General features: G+C 38.6%; 1 protein-coding gene across 3 annotated transcripts in view; it reads right to left on the minus strand.

Moving 5' to 3' along the window:
• TMEM245 (transmembrane protein 245) overlaps window positions 1-18,783 on the minus strand; it is an 83,614-nt gene that overhangs the window by 36,490 nt on the left and 28,341 nt on the right. For all 3 annotated transcript variants that reach the window (XM_036022016.1, XM_036022015.1, XM_028530908.2), the window contains 5 exons: window positions 15,517-15,621; window positions 11,077-11,159; window positions 7,872-7,962; window positions 1,393-1,491; window positions 319-450 (listed from right to left, as the gene is read on the minus strand). In XM_036022016.1, the coding sequence (XP_035877909.1) occupies window positions 319-450; window positions 1,393-1,491; window positions 7,872-7,962; window positions 11,077-11,159; window positions 15,517-15,621 (510 nt within the window). The remainder of the gene's footprint in view (window positions 1-318; window positions 451-1,392; window positions 1,492-7,871; window positions 7,963-11,076; window positions 11,160-15,516; window positions 15,622-18,783) is intronic.

Consider the following 18,783-nt stretch of genomic DNA (forward strand, 5'->3'; position numbering starts at 1 on the left):
GATTCCCAGTCAGGGTACATACCTAGGTTGCAGGTTCAAACCCCAGTCTGGGCACATACAGGAGGCAACTAATTGATGTTTCTCACACTGATATTTCTGTTTCTCTTTTTTTTCTCTTTCTCCACCCTTTCCTCTCTTTCTAAAATCAGTAAAAACATACCCTCAAGTGCGGATTAAAATAAATAAATAAAACTGCAAATGCCGTGGCATTGAAAACAGGGCATGGTAACTAAAAACCTTTAAATGTGCAAACAAAACTGGAAATCAGTGTTTCTGCTTCCTTCTAAGCCCAGCTTAACTGTGAATACTACTTCTTACAGAAAGAAATGTCTCAATGTTCTCGTGGACGAAGGACGCGACATCCTGCCAGTCCAGAATGTCTCCCAGCCAGCTATTCTGACGACTTATGTGCATCTTGTGTCCTTTGTGCCTTCCAGAATGGGTTACGTTCTATGGAATAAAACAGTTCACACATGAGATCTCCATCTTAACCTAAAGAATAGAAAGTATAAATAACCTATTTTGTTTTAGGTCCACTTGACAGCACTTTAGTAAATACACAAAAGTGAGAAACTTTGCATTCTTTAAGAAATCAATTAAGAACTCCACCTAAACACAGGAAAGATATATTTTTCCATTTTCATGCTACTGAGTCTCGGCCCAGCTCACGTGCTTCTCTCCTGAGTACATTTGTGAACACTCTTTATTCCTGTGTATTCTTCAACTGCACACAACTACAGCATTACCTTCACTTTCCCCCTCCTTTTTAGCCCCTCTGCCTTTTTCGTCTCTCACTTTTGCTTTTTCCCACCTTTCCTCATCTCCCTTATTAATCTTCCACAAAACATAAAGAGAGGGGTAGGGGATGGAGACAAATACGAAAAAGTTCACATAAAATTAATACAATGTTATGTACCAATTACCTCTCACTAAAATATCAAAGGAAAAAGAATATGAAAAAGACACAGGGGGGATCTAACTTGTCTGTCTGGAAGAGAATTACATTGGCAGGAATGCAGGAACAATCAGATTTGAAAGAGATATGAATAAACAATTTTACCTGTTTTTTTTTAATGCAGTCACTAGAAAAGTTAACATTAGTTGGCTTGCATTACATTTCTCCTGCACACAGCTAGTCTAGACGACGAGAAGCTACTGATGATCACGAACAGAAGACGGAATACTGATACACCAGAGGGACTGATGGGTTCTCCCTCGGAGATTAACCATTAACTCACTCTGACTTTTAGTGACCTAAGGCTTAGAACTTGCAGCTTAAAAATTTCAATAAAGGAAACCTCAGTATTAATACAATCCTATCTAGTCACTGGGTCTGTAAAATAAAAAGACTCTATTAGTTTACCACTGAAATCCTTAGGTAAAATAACGTACCTTTACAAACCAAGAATGATACAGTCTGTCCCAAAGTTCTAGTACTTGCTTTTCAATCACAGCAGTATTATTCACCTTATCTCCGAGAATTTTATGAAGCTGGAAGAAACACAGACAGATATAATCTGGTTTAATACTTCAGGCAATATTACAGTAAAATGAATATACTCTGGGTCTTCACATTTGTTCCAAATGAAACTGAAATGTTCCAGACTATTTAATTGCCTCTAGCCACATTATGTTCTTTTCATAAACTTTGCTCTTCAGTATTCCCAGTAAATTTCCTCTCTCCCATCTTTTACTTCTTTTTTCTTTCCTCTATCACTAGGTGCTTAGGAGAGCCACTTCAGGCTGTAGAAAAAAATGGTACAAATAAAGCCATGATTATGGACTTCTCTGATCACATCTGCCCAGAGTAAAAGCTTTCCACGTGACCCCAGAGCCTGTCCATTATACAGAAATCTCCTGTTACACTTATCACTGTTGTTAAGAGTGGTCACAGAACTTTAAGTGATATTTTAGAACCTTAGCTCTAAAAGTAAATATTTCCATTAGCTTGCTGAGAGATGTCAGGTCTCAGAGTTGTGAGTGACTAGACTGGCTTCAAGATGTATGGGAATTAATTACTTGTGATAACTTAGAGAAAGGTTATTTATTAAAATATTTTATTCCATCCCTGTCTGGTATGGCTCAGTGGATTGAGCACTGGCCTGCAAACCAAAGGGTTGCTGGTTCAGTTCCCAGTCAGGACACATGCCTGGGTTGCAGGTCATAACCCCCGGCAACCACATATTGATGTTTCTCTCTCTCTCTATCTCCCTCCCTTCCCTCTCCAAACATAAATAAATAAAATCTTAAAAAACAACAACAAAAAAAACCCCACATGGTAACACTAAAGACACTTTTTAAGGGATAAGCACTGATTTGTAGCCCCACTCTACTTAATAAAACTGGCAACTTCTTCATTTTCATTTTCTTTGTAACTTTCCAACTTTCCACCTGTTTACATAGACATAATTTAGAATTCTATATTTTACATTGTAAGGATTTCATATTTTGTCTTCAACACTGACCTTCACCTTTACTTTTAATGGTTTCAATAGTTACTAAGTTTTGATATTATTATTTAATAATTACCAAATCACAGGATATATAGAGGGTTCCCAATTTTTAATGTCACAAGTGACACCACAATGAACATCCTTAAACCAGTATTTTTCCTTATTTCTAACAGTAAGATAAATGTGCAGGAATCAAAGAACATGAACATTTTAATGGTTCTTGCTATACATTGTTAAATTGTCTTCTATAAGGATTATATCAATTAATACTTTCCAACATCATATAAATAAACCAATTTTCCCAAAGCTTTATAAATAACTGATAAAACTTTTAGATAATTTAACTGGTGTGAAACACTATTTATCCTTTTCTTCTCTAGTGAAGAGAGTGACCACTTTTCATCTTGGTTTTCAATGTGTATTTCCCTTTGTGTGGCCTTTCTCCACCTTGATGATGGCCTTATAAATACTTAAACCAGTTCTTAGACATATTCAATGCAAATGTATCTGCCCAATGTTATCCTTTATATTTATTTGATTTATTCATAAACCAAACACAAATCAGTGACTATCAAAGCCATTTATCTTTCATTACATTTTACAATTTACAAATGGCTTTACTACTACATTATGTAATCTTTACAACTTTACGTTAGAGAGAAAATAGTTTTGTTGCCACCTTTATTCTTTCGAGAAAACAGATTTAGAAAGGATCTATGATAGGCCCAGGGCTATGTGGCCAAATGTCAGAGTCAGAATTACAAGTTCTCTACGGTTCTTCCATCCACTGCCTTAGAACCTATGAACAATTAAAAACACAATTACCACTGGTCTGAATTCCTTTAGTTTCTTTAGATTTATATTTTACATATTATGACTGTCAGATACTCGCAAACTCTCTGTTACCAATTCTTTCCATCATTTTCCTATCAGCTTCTGAAATCTCCCTTTAACCAGAAGAGGCCGAAAACAGCTACTGAAAGCCTCTTTTCCAGATTGTCTGCACAGTGGCCTCTACTGCAACACAGCCCCACTTCAAACTGACCTCTGCGTTGGCAGTCCCACTGCAGCACAACAGCAAATACCTGACACACAACCACGATAACAGGAAAGCGGAGCTCAGCACAATTTTACAGCATATTATAAGACGCTTTTTTCTCAATCATGGTGCCATCAACATAGCAGCACACTACAGACCTAGAACACTGTCCTGCAACACTGCAATACACACTGCAAGTTGCAAGAAGACTGGCCAGAGAGCAGAGTCTAATACACGCATCACTGCTATTAAAAGATTCGCTAAAGCATACATACTGTTGGTGACAACAAGACATGCTCTTTAAACATGAAAAACAAGGACGCACTAAGGGCAGTCAGAATGCCATTTGAGAACTGACTGACTTAAGGCAAACAACTTCATCTATGAAGTGGGGATAAGTCGGTACTTATCTTGCGTGAAGTCTCTGCGGCATCTGCATAGCTGACCAAGTCCATCTTGCAACAGTTCCTTCTCTCAGCCTCGGTGACACACAGTCTGGTTTTCCTCCTACCTCACAGGCTACTCCTCCTCAGTCTATCTCTGATTCTCTTCTACCTACACTCTCTCCTTAGGCCATCACTGTGGGCTGAATTGGGCCCCCTCCCAATATTCATGTTGAAGTCCTAACTCTAGCACCTCAGAATACGGCTATTTAGAGGCAGGGTCTGTAAAGCAGTAAATAAGGTAAAGTAACGTCACTAGCAGGGGCCCTCATCCAGTCCTTATTAAAGAAAGAAAAAGAGTACAACACAAACATACTCAGAGAGAAGACCACGTGAAGACACGAGACATCTACAAGCCAGGGAAAGAGGCCTCAGAAGAAACCAGTCCTGCTGACGCCTTGATGTTGGACTTCCAGCCTCCAGAATTATAAGAACACAAGCTCTGTTGTGAAAGCCACCCAGTCCGTGGTACTCTGTTACGGCAGCCCCAGCAAACCAATGCAAGCCATCTCACCCAACCCGATGAGTGCCATCTGAGGACACTCAAGCCTTCACCTACAGCCAGGTCTTTCTGCAGGGCTCCAGCTATGTATGTCCGATTGCCTTCTGTGATATCTGTTTAGATATCTAGTGGGTATCTCAAACATTATAAGGCCCCAGCAGAAGTACTGCTCTATCTGTAACACCTATACCCCACTACCACCTCCAAGCCCTTCCACCAAGCTCTTCCATCTCAGCAAGTGGCACAACTGCCCGAGTTCGGCAAACCAAAATCTTCCTTCCCTTTCACTCCATTCCAATCTGTGAGTAATTCCTCGTGGACTTTTGAGGTTTTCATAACAACCTCAAAATATCCCCGATAGGACCACTTATCTGAATCTCCACTTCCACAATCCTCGTCCAAGTCACCAACATCTCACCTGGACTGCCGACATAACAGTCTCTTAACTGGTCTCCCCGCCTTCTCCATCCCTGCCCCCTTCCCCATAAGGCAGCACAAATGAGTCATCTATATCCTAAATGAGGTTTCTGTTTTAAATCCATTAACTTTTACCTCTGTAACTACAAGAAAATCCCAAGTTCTTATCAAGACCTACGGCTTGTCGCGTCATCACGTTCACCATTGCAGCCACACTGGCCTTCCTGTTCCCTCCCCCGAGCTTGTTCCCATCTCAGAGACTCTGAATGTGTTGTTCCTCAGCCTGAAGCATTATTTTTCCAGACCTTCGCAAACTGTCACCTCCTCATCACTTGAGTCTTAGTGAAACATCGCCTCAGAGACATTCTCTGGCCGTCCTGGCTATGGCACCACCCCGAGGCACTCTCTACCACATTACCTGCTTACCTTGATCACAGCACTTTTAGATCTGAGTTTATCTGTTTACATGTTTACGATCTGTCTCCTCTCACCAGGGTGCAAGCGCCAGGAGGGTGGTAACTCTCTGGCTTACTGCTTCTCCCCTAGCACTTGCAACAGTGCCCCTCACGTTTGTGAACTAGCTGTCACTGTCTTCACTCGAGTCACGGGAGAAGGGACAGAGCAAACACATCACTTATTCTCTTGCTGTCTCAGGGCAGCACCTTCAGGTGTAAATTTTAGAATGGGCACGCCAAGCAGGAGGGATGGCTCAGACAAGGATGGTGAGTGAAGAAAGTGAATTTGATGCTGAGAAAAAAGCACCCTGTGAGGAGAAACCAAACAAAGCACAGGGGACAGATGGCACAGGGCTGACTAAGCCACCTGGGGGCGGAGAGACAGGAGCTTTCTCTTTTCAAACCTAAATGCTCCCCAAAAAAGTCTTTTCCTTTTCTGAGCATGGCGTTTTTTTTCCAGCTTCAGCTCTTGGGACTATATTCTAACATGATTCTTAGCTGTATAAGTTCTGAGCTTATTAGAAAGCTACCTCTGCAATTACAATGGGTCTTCTTTCTTAAACAACTTTATTGAGATAGAATTCACACGCCTTACAATTTAGTCATTAAAGTGTACAAGTCAATAGTTTTTAGGATATTCTGAGTTAGGGCAACCATTACCACAATCAATGTGGGAACATTTTCATCACCCCCCCCCCAAAAAAAACTCCACACTCATTAGCAATCACTCCCCCGTTTCTCACCAAACCCTTCTGCCCTGGGAACCACAACTCGACTTTCTACAGACATGCCTCTTCTGTACATTTCATATACATGGAAGCACACATACATGGTCTTTTAGGGCTGCTTCTTTTACTCAGCACAGTGTTTTCAAGGTCCATCATGATATAGAATGTATCAGTCCTTCATTCCTTCTTATAGCCAAATTAAGTGGATATACCGCATATTATTTACCCATTCAGCAGCTGATGGACATTCAGTGGCTGCTTTTAGATATCATCCCTGTGTCTTCTAAGTCAAGATCACAAATGTTTTTTTGTTTTTTTTGTTTTTTGTTTTCACAATTTTGGTTAGCAATGCCCACCTCTTTTCAACTACCTCAGCTTTTAGAACTTTGAGCTAAAGGTTTCAAACTTATCTTTTCTCTAAGTAATTTAAAATTTACTTCTTTAAAATCTAAGTCACATTTCTTTAGTTACTCAAATTCCCTTTCTTTATCCTTTTCCCAAACAGTTAAGAATTCCAGAATAAAAATCTTTCCCAAACAGGTAAGTCAAGAACTAAACACGATGCTTTCAACATAGTAACTCAGCCAAAACATTTCTGGAAGACTAAACGCATTCTGCAATGGTTGGATCTTCCTTCTGTGCCAGTTTGGAGATCTATGTCCCTAGAACCTTTCAGTTTTCAATAATGGTTTTTAAAGACTACCATGCACGGATCAATTCGATTACCTGGCTATCAAAGACTTCCCTGTGCTGACTGATTATCTGTTATGGACTCAAGAAAATCGATAATATATGTATTTCTCTTACCTTGACCACAATTCCATCCTTAAGGTAGTGGATTACTACACACATGCATACAGTATAATGTTCAAGATAACTTTTCTTTTTTGAGACTTGTTTTGACTTTTGAACACAGTCACATACTAGCCCTTTTTTTCTGGGCACGTATCTCACTGCAACCAATTTTATCAGTCCCTAAATGATCCTAATTACTTCACTGCATTAAAACTTCAAATTATCTTCATTCCCACAGACTGCACGAGGGGTAAGAAAGAACATCCCAAATCCATGTCATGGGATCTGACCCTTCACCACAACAGCGGTATTTTTCCGTCTTTCCTTTCCTCTTCCCAAAGCTTTAGTCAAGCTCCTCTCCTCGAGCACACTCGTACTTCTACACCCTGGCTTACATAAATAGCTCTTCTTAAAATACACTCTTCCTCCTCTTTATCCACCCAAGACCTATCATTCCTTCAAGGTTTATCTCAACTGCCATTTTAAAGCATTTAACTCTCAGATCCAGGCACACATTTCTAGCATACAACAATAAGAGCAAAAGATTTGGAATCAGTCTTCAGTTTGACCAAGCTTTGCAATTTACTACCTGACCACGGGGAATTGACCTAGCCTTACTGAGTTGGTTTCTTCATCTGTAAGTAAGCAAAATAATTCAGACTAGTGCAGCTCCCTTGAAAACAAATCAGAAACTGCAAAGCACAGATATCAAATAATGAAATGTAATACGCCCCAATACTCCCCCCCAGAGCCTTATTTGACCACCAAGCTTAGTGATCATTCCTTCCTAATGCACAAATAATGAATCATATCTATTCTGAACGAGAAGTGAATGGCAACTAAGTTTGTTCAGGCTACTAGCACTATTCAGTATAATTACCCAGGTTTAATTTCACTGTATGTTGCTTGTCAACTTATAGATATATTTCAAAATGAAAATTATTCTAAATATAATCTCCATGTATGCTTCATCAAAGCAAGAAATCACCACCAATGAAGACCTTGCAAAGAGAAAGCCACAAAGAGGCTCCTCTCTTACCTTGTGGGTTATCCATTCTCGTCCATACTGATACACATTGTTAGCTGCAGAATTGAGGGCTCTTTGGACTACCTGAGCCTCAGGAAGCCAACTAATTTAAAATAAAGAAAGAAAAAAAAAGAAAAATTACTGCACTTTTAGTGTTCTGCACCAATAACTATTTGAACCCAATGCATTTAAATAATCAGTAACTGACAGACTGCTAATAAGTCATCAACACAGAGATAGAAATGAATCACACACAGGAATCTTTGACTTCTAGGCATGACTGGACAAATTCTAATATATGGAATATCTCTTCAAGCTTTCCTTATCTTTTAGATCCACTTTCCCTACAGCCTCTCAGTCATTCTGCTCCTGTTGGGTTTTTCTGACCCTCAAATCCTGAGCCATCTGCCATATTCAGATAGCACCAGAGAAAGCGATTCTGAAATTATGATGGTCAGCATCTGGGATGCACAATGGTGGTTCTCAAACTGCGGTCCATGGACCTGAAACACCAGAACTGCTTAGAAACCTGGCCCTAACCCAGACCCACTGAAAATGGAACTCGGGGGCCAGAGTCCAGCCACCAGTACCGACAAGCCCTGAAGGTGACTCTGGGTGCATGCTAACATTGGAGAGCCACTGATCTGAGGAAGTGGAGACAATAAAAAAAGTAAGAGGGTGAGTCACTGTTTTCAACTTTCTATCTATTGAAGATCATTTTCTTTAAGATGTGAGGAACTCCTGAGCAGAGTTCCATCTGTACAAAGAACTGCAGTCTACAAACTTGACTCCTAGTGTGGCAGTGAGAAGTGGCCTCCCCATTTCCTTGTCAACTAAACAGGCTTTTCCCTTCATCAACAATAGATGACACATGCCCAATGTTTTCCAAAGGAAAAAATATTTCATATATTCTCTCTCCTTTTTTAAAAGGATTTTATTTATTTTTAAAGAGAAGGGAAGAGAGGGAAAGAAACACTAATGTGTGAAAACACTGATCAGTTGCCTCTTGCACACCCCCAACTGGGGACCAGGCCTGCAACCCAGTCAAGGGTAAGTCAAAGAACCCTTACCACGATCTTTCAGCTCCCAGGCCGGCGCTCGACCCACTGAGCCACACCAGCCAGGGCCACATACACTAACTGCTCTTCACAATGTTGTATACTAAAGGTGTTGATATTCACAAATTGGTTTGCATCTTTAATATTAACTAGTTCATCACACACTCCACATAAACCAAGTATTTATGAAGCTTTTGCAAATTCTCAGTCAGTTCAAGTATTTCTTAGCAAGTAAGACAAAACTTTAGAGATACTTATAAATATAATAATCTTACAGTATAAGGATATGATCAGGAAATTTGGATCTCTAAATAGAGATGTGATTTGGGAGAAACTAATTTAAGTAGCCTTTAAATTCCTCTAGTATTTATAGATTCAACAGTGGTTTGAAGGGACTGCTAAATATTTTCAATTACACAGTACTATATCTTTATGAGGAAAGTTGTATCCTGTAGTGACGTTCAAAAGCATAGGACTTGCAGAGGCATCTGGATAGACCCGTAATGATGAACAGACATCTATCAGGGCCTGATAAAAAGTCCTGCTGGCTTCAGTGAAGACACTCCACTAACATACTCATGCAGGTGTCTTAACAGCAACAGAAATGAGAGAAGTTGTCCTGAGGCTGATTCAAAGGCCTTATTCAGTCTAGACCTCCCTGCAAAAGGGGCCCTCTAGGGGACATGGAGCCTGAAACACCCGAGCAATCTTGGCTGTGACCAACTGGGATGTGCCTCGATCTTACATCAAACACAGCTTCTCTACTGAGCTCCTTCCTTAGGACAGTCACTACCTCAGCAAATTACTACCACACTTTTCCTCCTATAATGCACACTAATTTGCCCCAATTTTTGAGGGAAAAATAAGGATGCGTATTATACGTGGGTAGTACCTGAAATACCTTGTATCTATTCTTGTGAGTTGTAAGTATTTGTTACAAAAAACTTCTTGTACCATAATATGTTCAAAAATAAATGTTAAAATTCCTTTATAATACAAAAAACAAGTACCTAAATATAAATAAATAAGTAACTGAGTTAAAAAATTTAAATGGAAGATTTTTCTCCTGAAAGTTTGGGTCAAAAACATGGGTGCACATTATACACAGCAAAAATGCGGTGATTTTCCAACTCTCAGTAGAAACCAAGTTCCTTCCGTTAGGAATGGCCTCACCTTTCTGGGTCAAGGTTAATCTCCACCATAGTATGACCTTTCAAGAGAACAGCCCCAAGAATTATGCAGAAGTAAAGGGAAATTTCTGACATACCGTGTATGTTTCTACATACTTTCTCGTCAGTAGAAAGTAGAAAACGGGTTCCAGACTAACAGAATTGCCCAAGACAAGAATTAGGATGTGCTCTAACTTCAACTTCATTTTCTCTGAAGCTCTGCTAGGATGATGACCCTACCCGAAGTCTTTCCAATTCATCCACCAGCTCACCAAGCACATCCACAGAGAGTCAGGGCACCTACATGAGACATATAAAATGTGCCCCATACTGGCAGAAAATATATTTGATCAATTCTTCATTGTATCCCCTCCACTAGGACTGTCCACAGAATTTCTCACAAGGTCAGCTGCCTTCTTCAGGACAGGGATTTACTGAATACTGAGATCTGTAAGAAACCACTACTATTGATTCATATCTAACCCCACTAATTTGCTGCAAAAGAATCAGACCTTCCGTGAATGACCAACGTCTAAACAGCTTTTTAAAACCCTCCTACAAGGAGGAATACTCCATCAGAAACACTGGATGTAAGTGCTGACTCTGCCACTGGGGGATCATTACCTCAAGTCCTTAACCTCTGATCCTGTTTCCCGGTTTGGGAAACAGTGATAATCTCTTTAACCTACTGCACAGTCACTGTCAGGAAGACAGGTCACAATGCAGGTGACAGTACTTTGTAAATACGAACAAGCTGTGAACTGCAAACCTCGATTCAGATGTAAGTACTATAAACTGTGTCTGAAACCTTAAGCACTTCCCCAATGCCCCCTCTCCCACATTACGTGCAATTCTCATGCAAAAATGGCAACTTCCATCAAAGCTTTAGCAAACCCAATCTTTTCTCCTCCAAGGCAGCTGCCTGAAGACCACCTCATACTGAACCTAGGTTGTGCAACTATTTTTGTCATTGCAAAACAATATTCTTACTTTGCCCACTCAGGGTGATTTGCTAGAGTTTCATTAATCAAGCTGCTTGTGACTTCGATCATGTGTACACTCTCTTGATGGACCTGTATTACAGAGGAGGAGAGAAAAGAATCTCAATAAAAAGTGAATGCAACTCCACATTTATTTTCCTACACTATTATTGGGACAATATTTTGGAGTCAGATAACCACACATCTTAGTTACAAACAATTTAGGAACCTGCACTCAGCAGCTGCTGCACGTAACACCCTGTGACGCACACTATGGGAAATACATGGACATAACAACGCCTCGCCTTCAGGAAACTCAACGATTCACTTAAGAGAAATATGTAAATAAATACATATACACAATGATATATAAATATATTTAGTTCATATATGTGTATGTATATGTAAGCAGTATCAACATTACATGAGCCTTAGAATTATAATGCAATGTGAGATACACAGGCAAACATAAGCAACAGAGGAAGGTTTCTGAGTAAAAAAAAAAAAAAAGCCAGCTGAAACTGTTCCAAATTTACCCTGCTCGATAATTGGCAAAATGAGGGAGATAAAAAAATAAACCCAAGCCAATGTCAGGGGACAGGCTCTGTAGGATTTTACTTTGTTTAAATTTATTAAGCACATTGAGCATACGGTTTATCCTCACAAGTATTCCATACTTAATTGAAAAGAACATGATTCTGCTACTGTCAATTAGGTCAAACTGACTGACAGCGTTTTCAAGGCTTTTAATCCTCATTAATTTTCAATCTACTTATTCTCCCAATTATTGCAAGAAGAGTATTATTCAATCTATAATCTTTGATTTGTCTATTTCTCCTTCTAATTCTGAATATTTTGCTCCATGTATTTTAGAGCTCCCCTGTTAGAATATACACACTCATAATTGTTGTATCCTACTGCAGTATTAACTCATCATTATAAGTCTTTTATTTGTTTCTAGTAATATTTAATTATGTTGTCTGATACTAATATAACCACACCACATCTCCTGTTTATAGTTCACATGGTATTTCATTTTTAATTCTTTTACTACCAAATCTTTTAATATCTTTGCATTTAAAGTGTATCTCTTATGTCATTCAGTTGGAAACTGCTTTTTTATATCATCTGAAAAATCTGTACCTTTCAATTGTTCAGTTGCCTCACATTTAATACAAGCATTGAGACGACTGGATTTAGGTCTGCGATTTTGCTATTTGCTTTCCAACCATCTCACCTCTATGGCTCCTCTTTTACAGACACCTTTTGTGTTAGGGAATTATTTTCATAGCATTTCAGTGGCCCTAAAACTTGGGTTATTCAGTGGTTGTGACTTATCTTAAACGTATCACACCCATCATTATTAATTTATCATGAGCTCTTTCACGCTAATACTAACTTACTTCCAGTAAAGTATTTCTAGGAATCCATGTTCTTCAGATTGGATACTTTTTATTGATCTTTCTTCAAGTTCACTGATTTTTTTCCTTGATTTCAAATCTACTGATGTGCCTATCTAGTTAGTTTCCTACTTGTTATTGTTCTTTGCAGCCCTAAGATTTCTATTTGGTTCTGTTTTTAGTGTCCATTTCTCTGTTGAGGGTCTGCATGTGTTTGCTCTTAGCATACTTTTAATTCTTTGAATATATTTACAATAGGTGCTGTGAAGCCTTTGTCTGCTAAATCCAACACCTGGGCCACTTCAGTGTCCATCTCTTTGATTGTTTCGTCTTTGCCCCTGAGTATGAGTCACATTCTTCTATTTCTTTGTATGTCTAGTAATTCCTGGCTAGAAACTGGACACTAAAAACATGTTGTAGCAACTCTGGATTGTTTTGTTCTTCTGAGAGCTGTGTTATTTTGTTTCACTAAGTAGCTAACTTATCTGTACTCAAACCAAAAAAAAAACCAAACCCCAAATTTTTTATCATCCCTGCCACTGATGTCTCTGCTCAGTGCTTTTTATTCATTGATTTATCCACTTATTTTAAAGCCTAATCCCTAAGGGTTTTCCCTGGACCTGCATAGCTTAGCAGTCAGCGGAATGATTCTGGCAAACACCACCCTCATAAACTTCACATTAAGAAAGCTTCCTCCTCTGCAACCTGAGATGTGTGAAAGGAGAAATGCAATCAAAGGCACGAATCTGCAAAGCTCCCCAGGCATCCACATGCACAGGGCTCCCATACACATACATAGGTTAGCAATCAGTCTAAGATGAGTAGTTTATTAATTTCAGCCCTTATATGGCTTTCTTGCTTCCAGAATCTCCTGCTTTAATTTAGAGCTGCTCTGTTGTCAGCCCCAAACCACATCCACCACTTCCCACAGGTCAAGTTGCAAGTTCTTGCTGCCTAAGTGAGGAAGGATGAGAATAACTACAAGAAATCCACAAACTACCTGCTTTTACCAGGTGCAGTAGTTTTTTATGAGCAAATACTCCTCAAGGTGGCTAACTGATCCTTTTCCAATGTCCTGATATGGCATTTTAACATTTCTTCCACTTTATTCTTGCTTTCTGTGGAGAGCCATTACCTGATATCCTCACCCTGCTATTACTGTACAGTATATTAGGGAGATAGAGCCAAAAGGGCCCCTTGAACAAACTGGATGTAGATACAAACAAAAGAAAGTAGTCAAGGATGACTCCGAGGCTTTTCACCTGAGCAAGCAGAATGCAACTGCTGTTTACTAAAATGGAAGACTGTAAGAAGAACAGACAAGCGAGGGGAGTCTGAAATTCAGTTCTGACATGCTGCATTTGAGCTGTCTACTAGACACTCACATAGACACTGTCATGGTGTTTTACAGAATGATCCCTTTATTGGCTAGGAGAATAAATTAGATAACTGGTAGGTTTCCTTCAAAAGCTCAGTTGGCCTGAGTCCTAGAGGACAAAGAAGTGGTTCAGTAACATATGTTATCAAAGTTCAAGGAAGCAAAAGCTCATTGAATAGAATGAGCAAAGAAAAAAAAACCCCTGAAAGATGAACTAAGTGAGATGGGCAGGCGAGAAGACCCTATGAAAAGCGGCAAAGAAGAAAAAGTGGAATAGAAGACAGGCAGGAGAGAGAAAAGAAAGGAAAACAAAAGACCATACTGGTGAAAAGGTTTGTCTAAGATCAAGAATGGAAGATTATACAGTGACTGGTTTAGGTGAAATATGATGAAAACAAAGGTCTCTAAACAAGTCTGTACAGTCCATATAAGTGACTGTACTATACATAATTAATGCCAAAGAAAAGATAGGAACTGTATAAAGACAGAAACAGAAGTACTAGGAGAGCAGGTTTTTAGGAGCAAAAGGTAAGAATGAGGGCACACTGAGACTGAGAAGAATAGGACATCCAATAGAGATGTCATGCAGCAATAAACAATGCAATCCTTTAGCAAATGGTTGCATATTAGGTTGTGTATCAGTAAGTCACTACTATATCTCTACAGTACTATATAAACATTTTCACGTCCATGATTCATGTAAGCTTCATGATTCTTTGAACACAGCATAATCAAAATCTGGATTGAGGAGTTCAGCAAAGTCAGATAAACTAAAGGTTAAAATACACTACAGAAATCAGAAAAACAAAAGTCAGTAAGTTATCACTGAAGAGACACTTTTAGCTGCACTTGAAAGAATGATTTTCTTTTATGAGATGAGTGTTATGAACTGAATAATTATATTCCCCCAAATTCATATGCTGAGATCCTAACCTCCAATGCAATGATTAAGAGGTCGGGCCCCTGAGAAGTAATTAGGTCATGAGGCTGGAGCCTTCATAAATGAGGTTGGTGCTCCTGTAAGAGCACAGGAGAGAGAGGACCTTACTCCCCACTTTGCAGGGATACAAAGAGAAGACGGCCATCTGTAAACCAGGAGAGGGGCCCTCAGCAAGAACTTAACCCTGCTGGAACCTGACCTGGGGCTTCCATCTCCAGAACTGAGGAATAACTGTTGTTCAAGCTGCCTAGTCTATGGTGCTGCTACAGCAGTCTGAGCAAAGAAGGGGAAGAGGAAATGCAAGCTGGAAGGACCTGGAGACGGAGAAATAAGGATCAATGGTATATCAGCAGAAGGGCCAATGAGACAAGAAAGAAAGGAGCTAGTAAAAAAATTCTGATCTAGTAAACAAGGTACTAACTAGATTACAAGCTGTAACACTAGATCATAGTTTTCCTGTTCACAGAAGAAGCTGCTTATTCCTCTGTATCGCAATTGTGTCATCTGTATCTATCTCTGAGGTATATGCTGATGATAAAATTAAAATGCATGTAAAAATATGCTAGGCAAATTCATGGCAAAACCAGTAATACCAAAATTACAAATGTTTTAGCTGCTATACATATTCACAAGCAAAGTTAACATTTTCCATTCTGTTTCTACCAACTGCTTATCCATACAAATCTAGCAATTAAGAACTGATTAATGGTAACAGGAATTACTGTACTCTACCTTTGCAGTCAGGAGCAGGGCTAAAAGAAGGGTTCCTATCACTAACAAAAATATGATGAAAATGCTAATTATTTTGTCTAACATCTTCTCCAACCAGATGATCATCTGCACAGAAATGAAAAAGAAAATTACTTAAAGTACAACTTAATAAAAACACACATGCATTCAAATACAGTGACAACAAAACAGGATATTCAGCATTGCAAAGCAGACTATGGAATAATGACTAAAGCAGTGAAAGCTGTAAGCAACTTTATAAAATTAACAAACAGTATTAATTACTGCTGTTATATAAAGAGTTTATTATTGTCATATCTAAGAAAAAGCAGTCGATTTGAACATAACCTTTATGTTTGAATTCTCATACTGTGGTATATCTACATTTCAAATTATAATTTACAATCTGGTAAATATTCTAAATAAAATAAAGACCATTAGCCAACTTCAAGTTTTATGAAATTTTACTGTCAATGAGCAAATATAGATGACTTTAGAAAAAATATGCCTTTTATAAAACAGCTATGCCCAAAATTATATATAGATAAAATAGGAGCAAATTAAAACAGGAATTACTTTCAATGTTTTTCCTTTGATGTTGTTGGAGTTACAAAAACAGTAATAATAAAAAGTTAATGTTATGATCATGATAAATACTAATTTCAGAATTATAGTTCCTCTGGGTGGGAAAAGATCAGGGAGGAATACACCTCAATTATAGAATTAATGTTACATCTTTTAATATTTAAAATAATCCATAATAAAATACTTCTAAAATATTACATTCTACTGAAATTTTATATTATTTTTAAAACATTAGCTTTATGAAAAATTATAACTGACTGAAAATAAAAAATAATCAATAAAATTATGTTCTCCCTAAATTTGTAAAAAAGACTTTTATTTATTTGTTTTTAGAGAGAGGGGAAGGGAGGGAGAGGGGGAGAAAAACATCGACGTGAGACACATCGGTCGGCTGCCTCTCACACACAGGGGGCAAACCTGCAACCCAGGCATGCGCCAACCGGTGACCTTTCACTTTGCAGGATGCTGCCCAACCAACTGAGCCACACCTGTTGGGGCCCTAAGTGCTATTTGACAGTCTATTTTGAGTATGACTTCTCTTATGTTTCACAATCACAAATAATCCTACCCATAAAAGTTTTAGTTTCAGAATATATCATTCCGATAGATTTGTAGACTTCCTTCCATGCAAAGCTATTAACAGTTAGAAAATGCAATCAATTAGACACGTGACTGCTGAAACACCACTTTGCACGCCTCAACCCCAGCATGAGCTACAGCATCGCTGAAGAAGTTATTCCTAACTTAAATCTGAAATATGCTCTCCAAACACTGAGTTAAGCATCCAAAAGCAAAAAATGGTGGTTAAAGCGGGGGGGGGGGGGGGGGGGGGGGGAATATGACTTCTAAAACATTTATTTTCCACTCAAGGCTTAAAAGCCTGCATCCCCTTTATCTTTCGTGAAGGAAACTGTCACTAAGAGATCAATGCTATTGTAAACTCAAGAATAAAATGTTCATCTTCCATCTTGACAATTAGAGCTTCAAACAGAAAAGTTAATTTTCAGTGCATGCTACCAAAGCATTGAAGACAATGCAGAGATTTAAAAAAAAACAGGTTTCTAAGATATGGAAGGTCAGACATCGTATTTTGAATATAAGTTGTAAAATCAATGAAACTGGAAAGTTCCACGATCCGAAACCAACTCTACACCTCCTTCTTGAGACAACGCCCCGAAGAAAGGGCTAGTGTTGTATCATTCCTCTTTGTTCTCCAAAATCTCAGTGAATGGCACACAGTAAAAGCTCAGTTAACACATATCTAAATAGGCCAGCATAAATAAAATAATTTCAGAATTAAGATCAGATTTGTATTCACAAATTACAACTTCTGAAAATAGCTTGGGAGGCTCCATTTTTAAAAGAAAAATCATATCCTAAAATGTATTTTTTTAACATAAATGTTCTATTTACAAAGTACAAATACGTAAATTTATGTCTGGGTATTCTTAACATATAAAACAAAGAATATTCACAAACATTATGTACATCAACATTACAAAATCAAATGTTATGTTTTTCAACAAGAGTAGAATTTTCCCTATCATTAACCGTGTAACAAAGGGTTGTAAAAAAATCCACATTAAGAGCCACCTAAATAAAAATTTACATTCAAGGGATAATAGGGTTAGATATTTTGCTCAAAATTTAAAATAAACAAAATCATTTAGGATACTCAATACATAAGGTGAAAAAGTTAAAGGGGTTTCTATTCACATTATGGCTGGCTAACATTAGATGAAAAAAAAACAGACAAAAAGAGAGACTACAAAAGAGACAGAGGAGCAGGAAAGACAGGTGCAAGCTTATTAAAGAATAAAGGGAGACAGAAAAGGTCAAGGTAAGAGAAGAAAAAAGTGTGTGGAGGAGGGAGTTGGTGTGTAGAACTAAAGGCCAAAAGAGGAGGAAAAACAAAATGAACAGAAAACTTTTTTGGAAGAAAAGAACTCCCTGGAAGAGTGAATGGAACAAAACTCAGAGGAAACAAACTCAGACACAGAAAGAGAAACACACACGGAGGAAGCACACACAATGGAGAAGAGGAAGGGGGGGGGGACTCCTGAGAAGTGCCAGAGGCTCCGCTCCTGGGGCTGCCCTTGCCCTGCGTTGGGCAAAGGAAACCACACCCGTCACGGCAGCCTTGCTTGTGGAAACTGCAGTCCCTAGAAATTTCCCCAGTCTTCCACGCTGTGAGAATTATTGTGGTTTTTGAACTTTATTTTCTAAAAGGGGAAGAGGAGAAATTTTCAAATGACATTCTGAATGTTTTAAGTGTAAAAACGTAGAGGTGTTGATGAATTTATAGTTATATCGAGACACTCAAATTTCTAAACTACTGGTCTTATTTATCAAGCTATCTAAAAAGTGTCATGCCACTACTTAGTTTTCGATTCTACCATGAAGGTGGGCCTGTAGGATTTTATTTTGCTTTGTTTTTTAACTACATCTAGGTGAGTCTTAGTACACATAACCAACACTAAGAACTAATTAAGCCTGGGGAAGTAGGCCACAATTTAATTAACCATAAGATGTGTTGTCTCTCACCCTCACTTCTTCTCTCAGTTCCTAATCCACTCTACTTGAACTTGGAACACTGCCATTTTCTGACCTTGGAAGTAATAAAATAATCTTCAGTTCTCTCTTGCCAGGTGGCTCAAATGGTTGGAGCGTGTCCCACAGACTAAA

This window comes from Phyllostomus discolor, chromosome 3 (genome assembly GCF_004126475.2).
Source record: "Phyllostomus discolor isolate MPI-MPIP mPhyDis1 chromosome 3, mPhyDis1.pri.v3, whole genome shotgun sequence".
In the NCBI taxonomy this organism is placed as follows: domain Eukaryota; kingdom Metazoa; phylum Chordata; class Mammalia; order Chiroptera; family Phyllostomidae; genus Phyllostomus; species Phyllostomus discolor.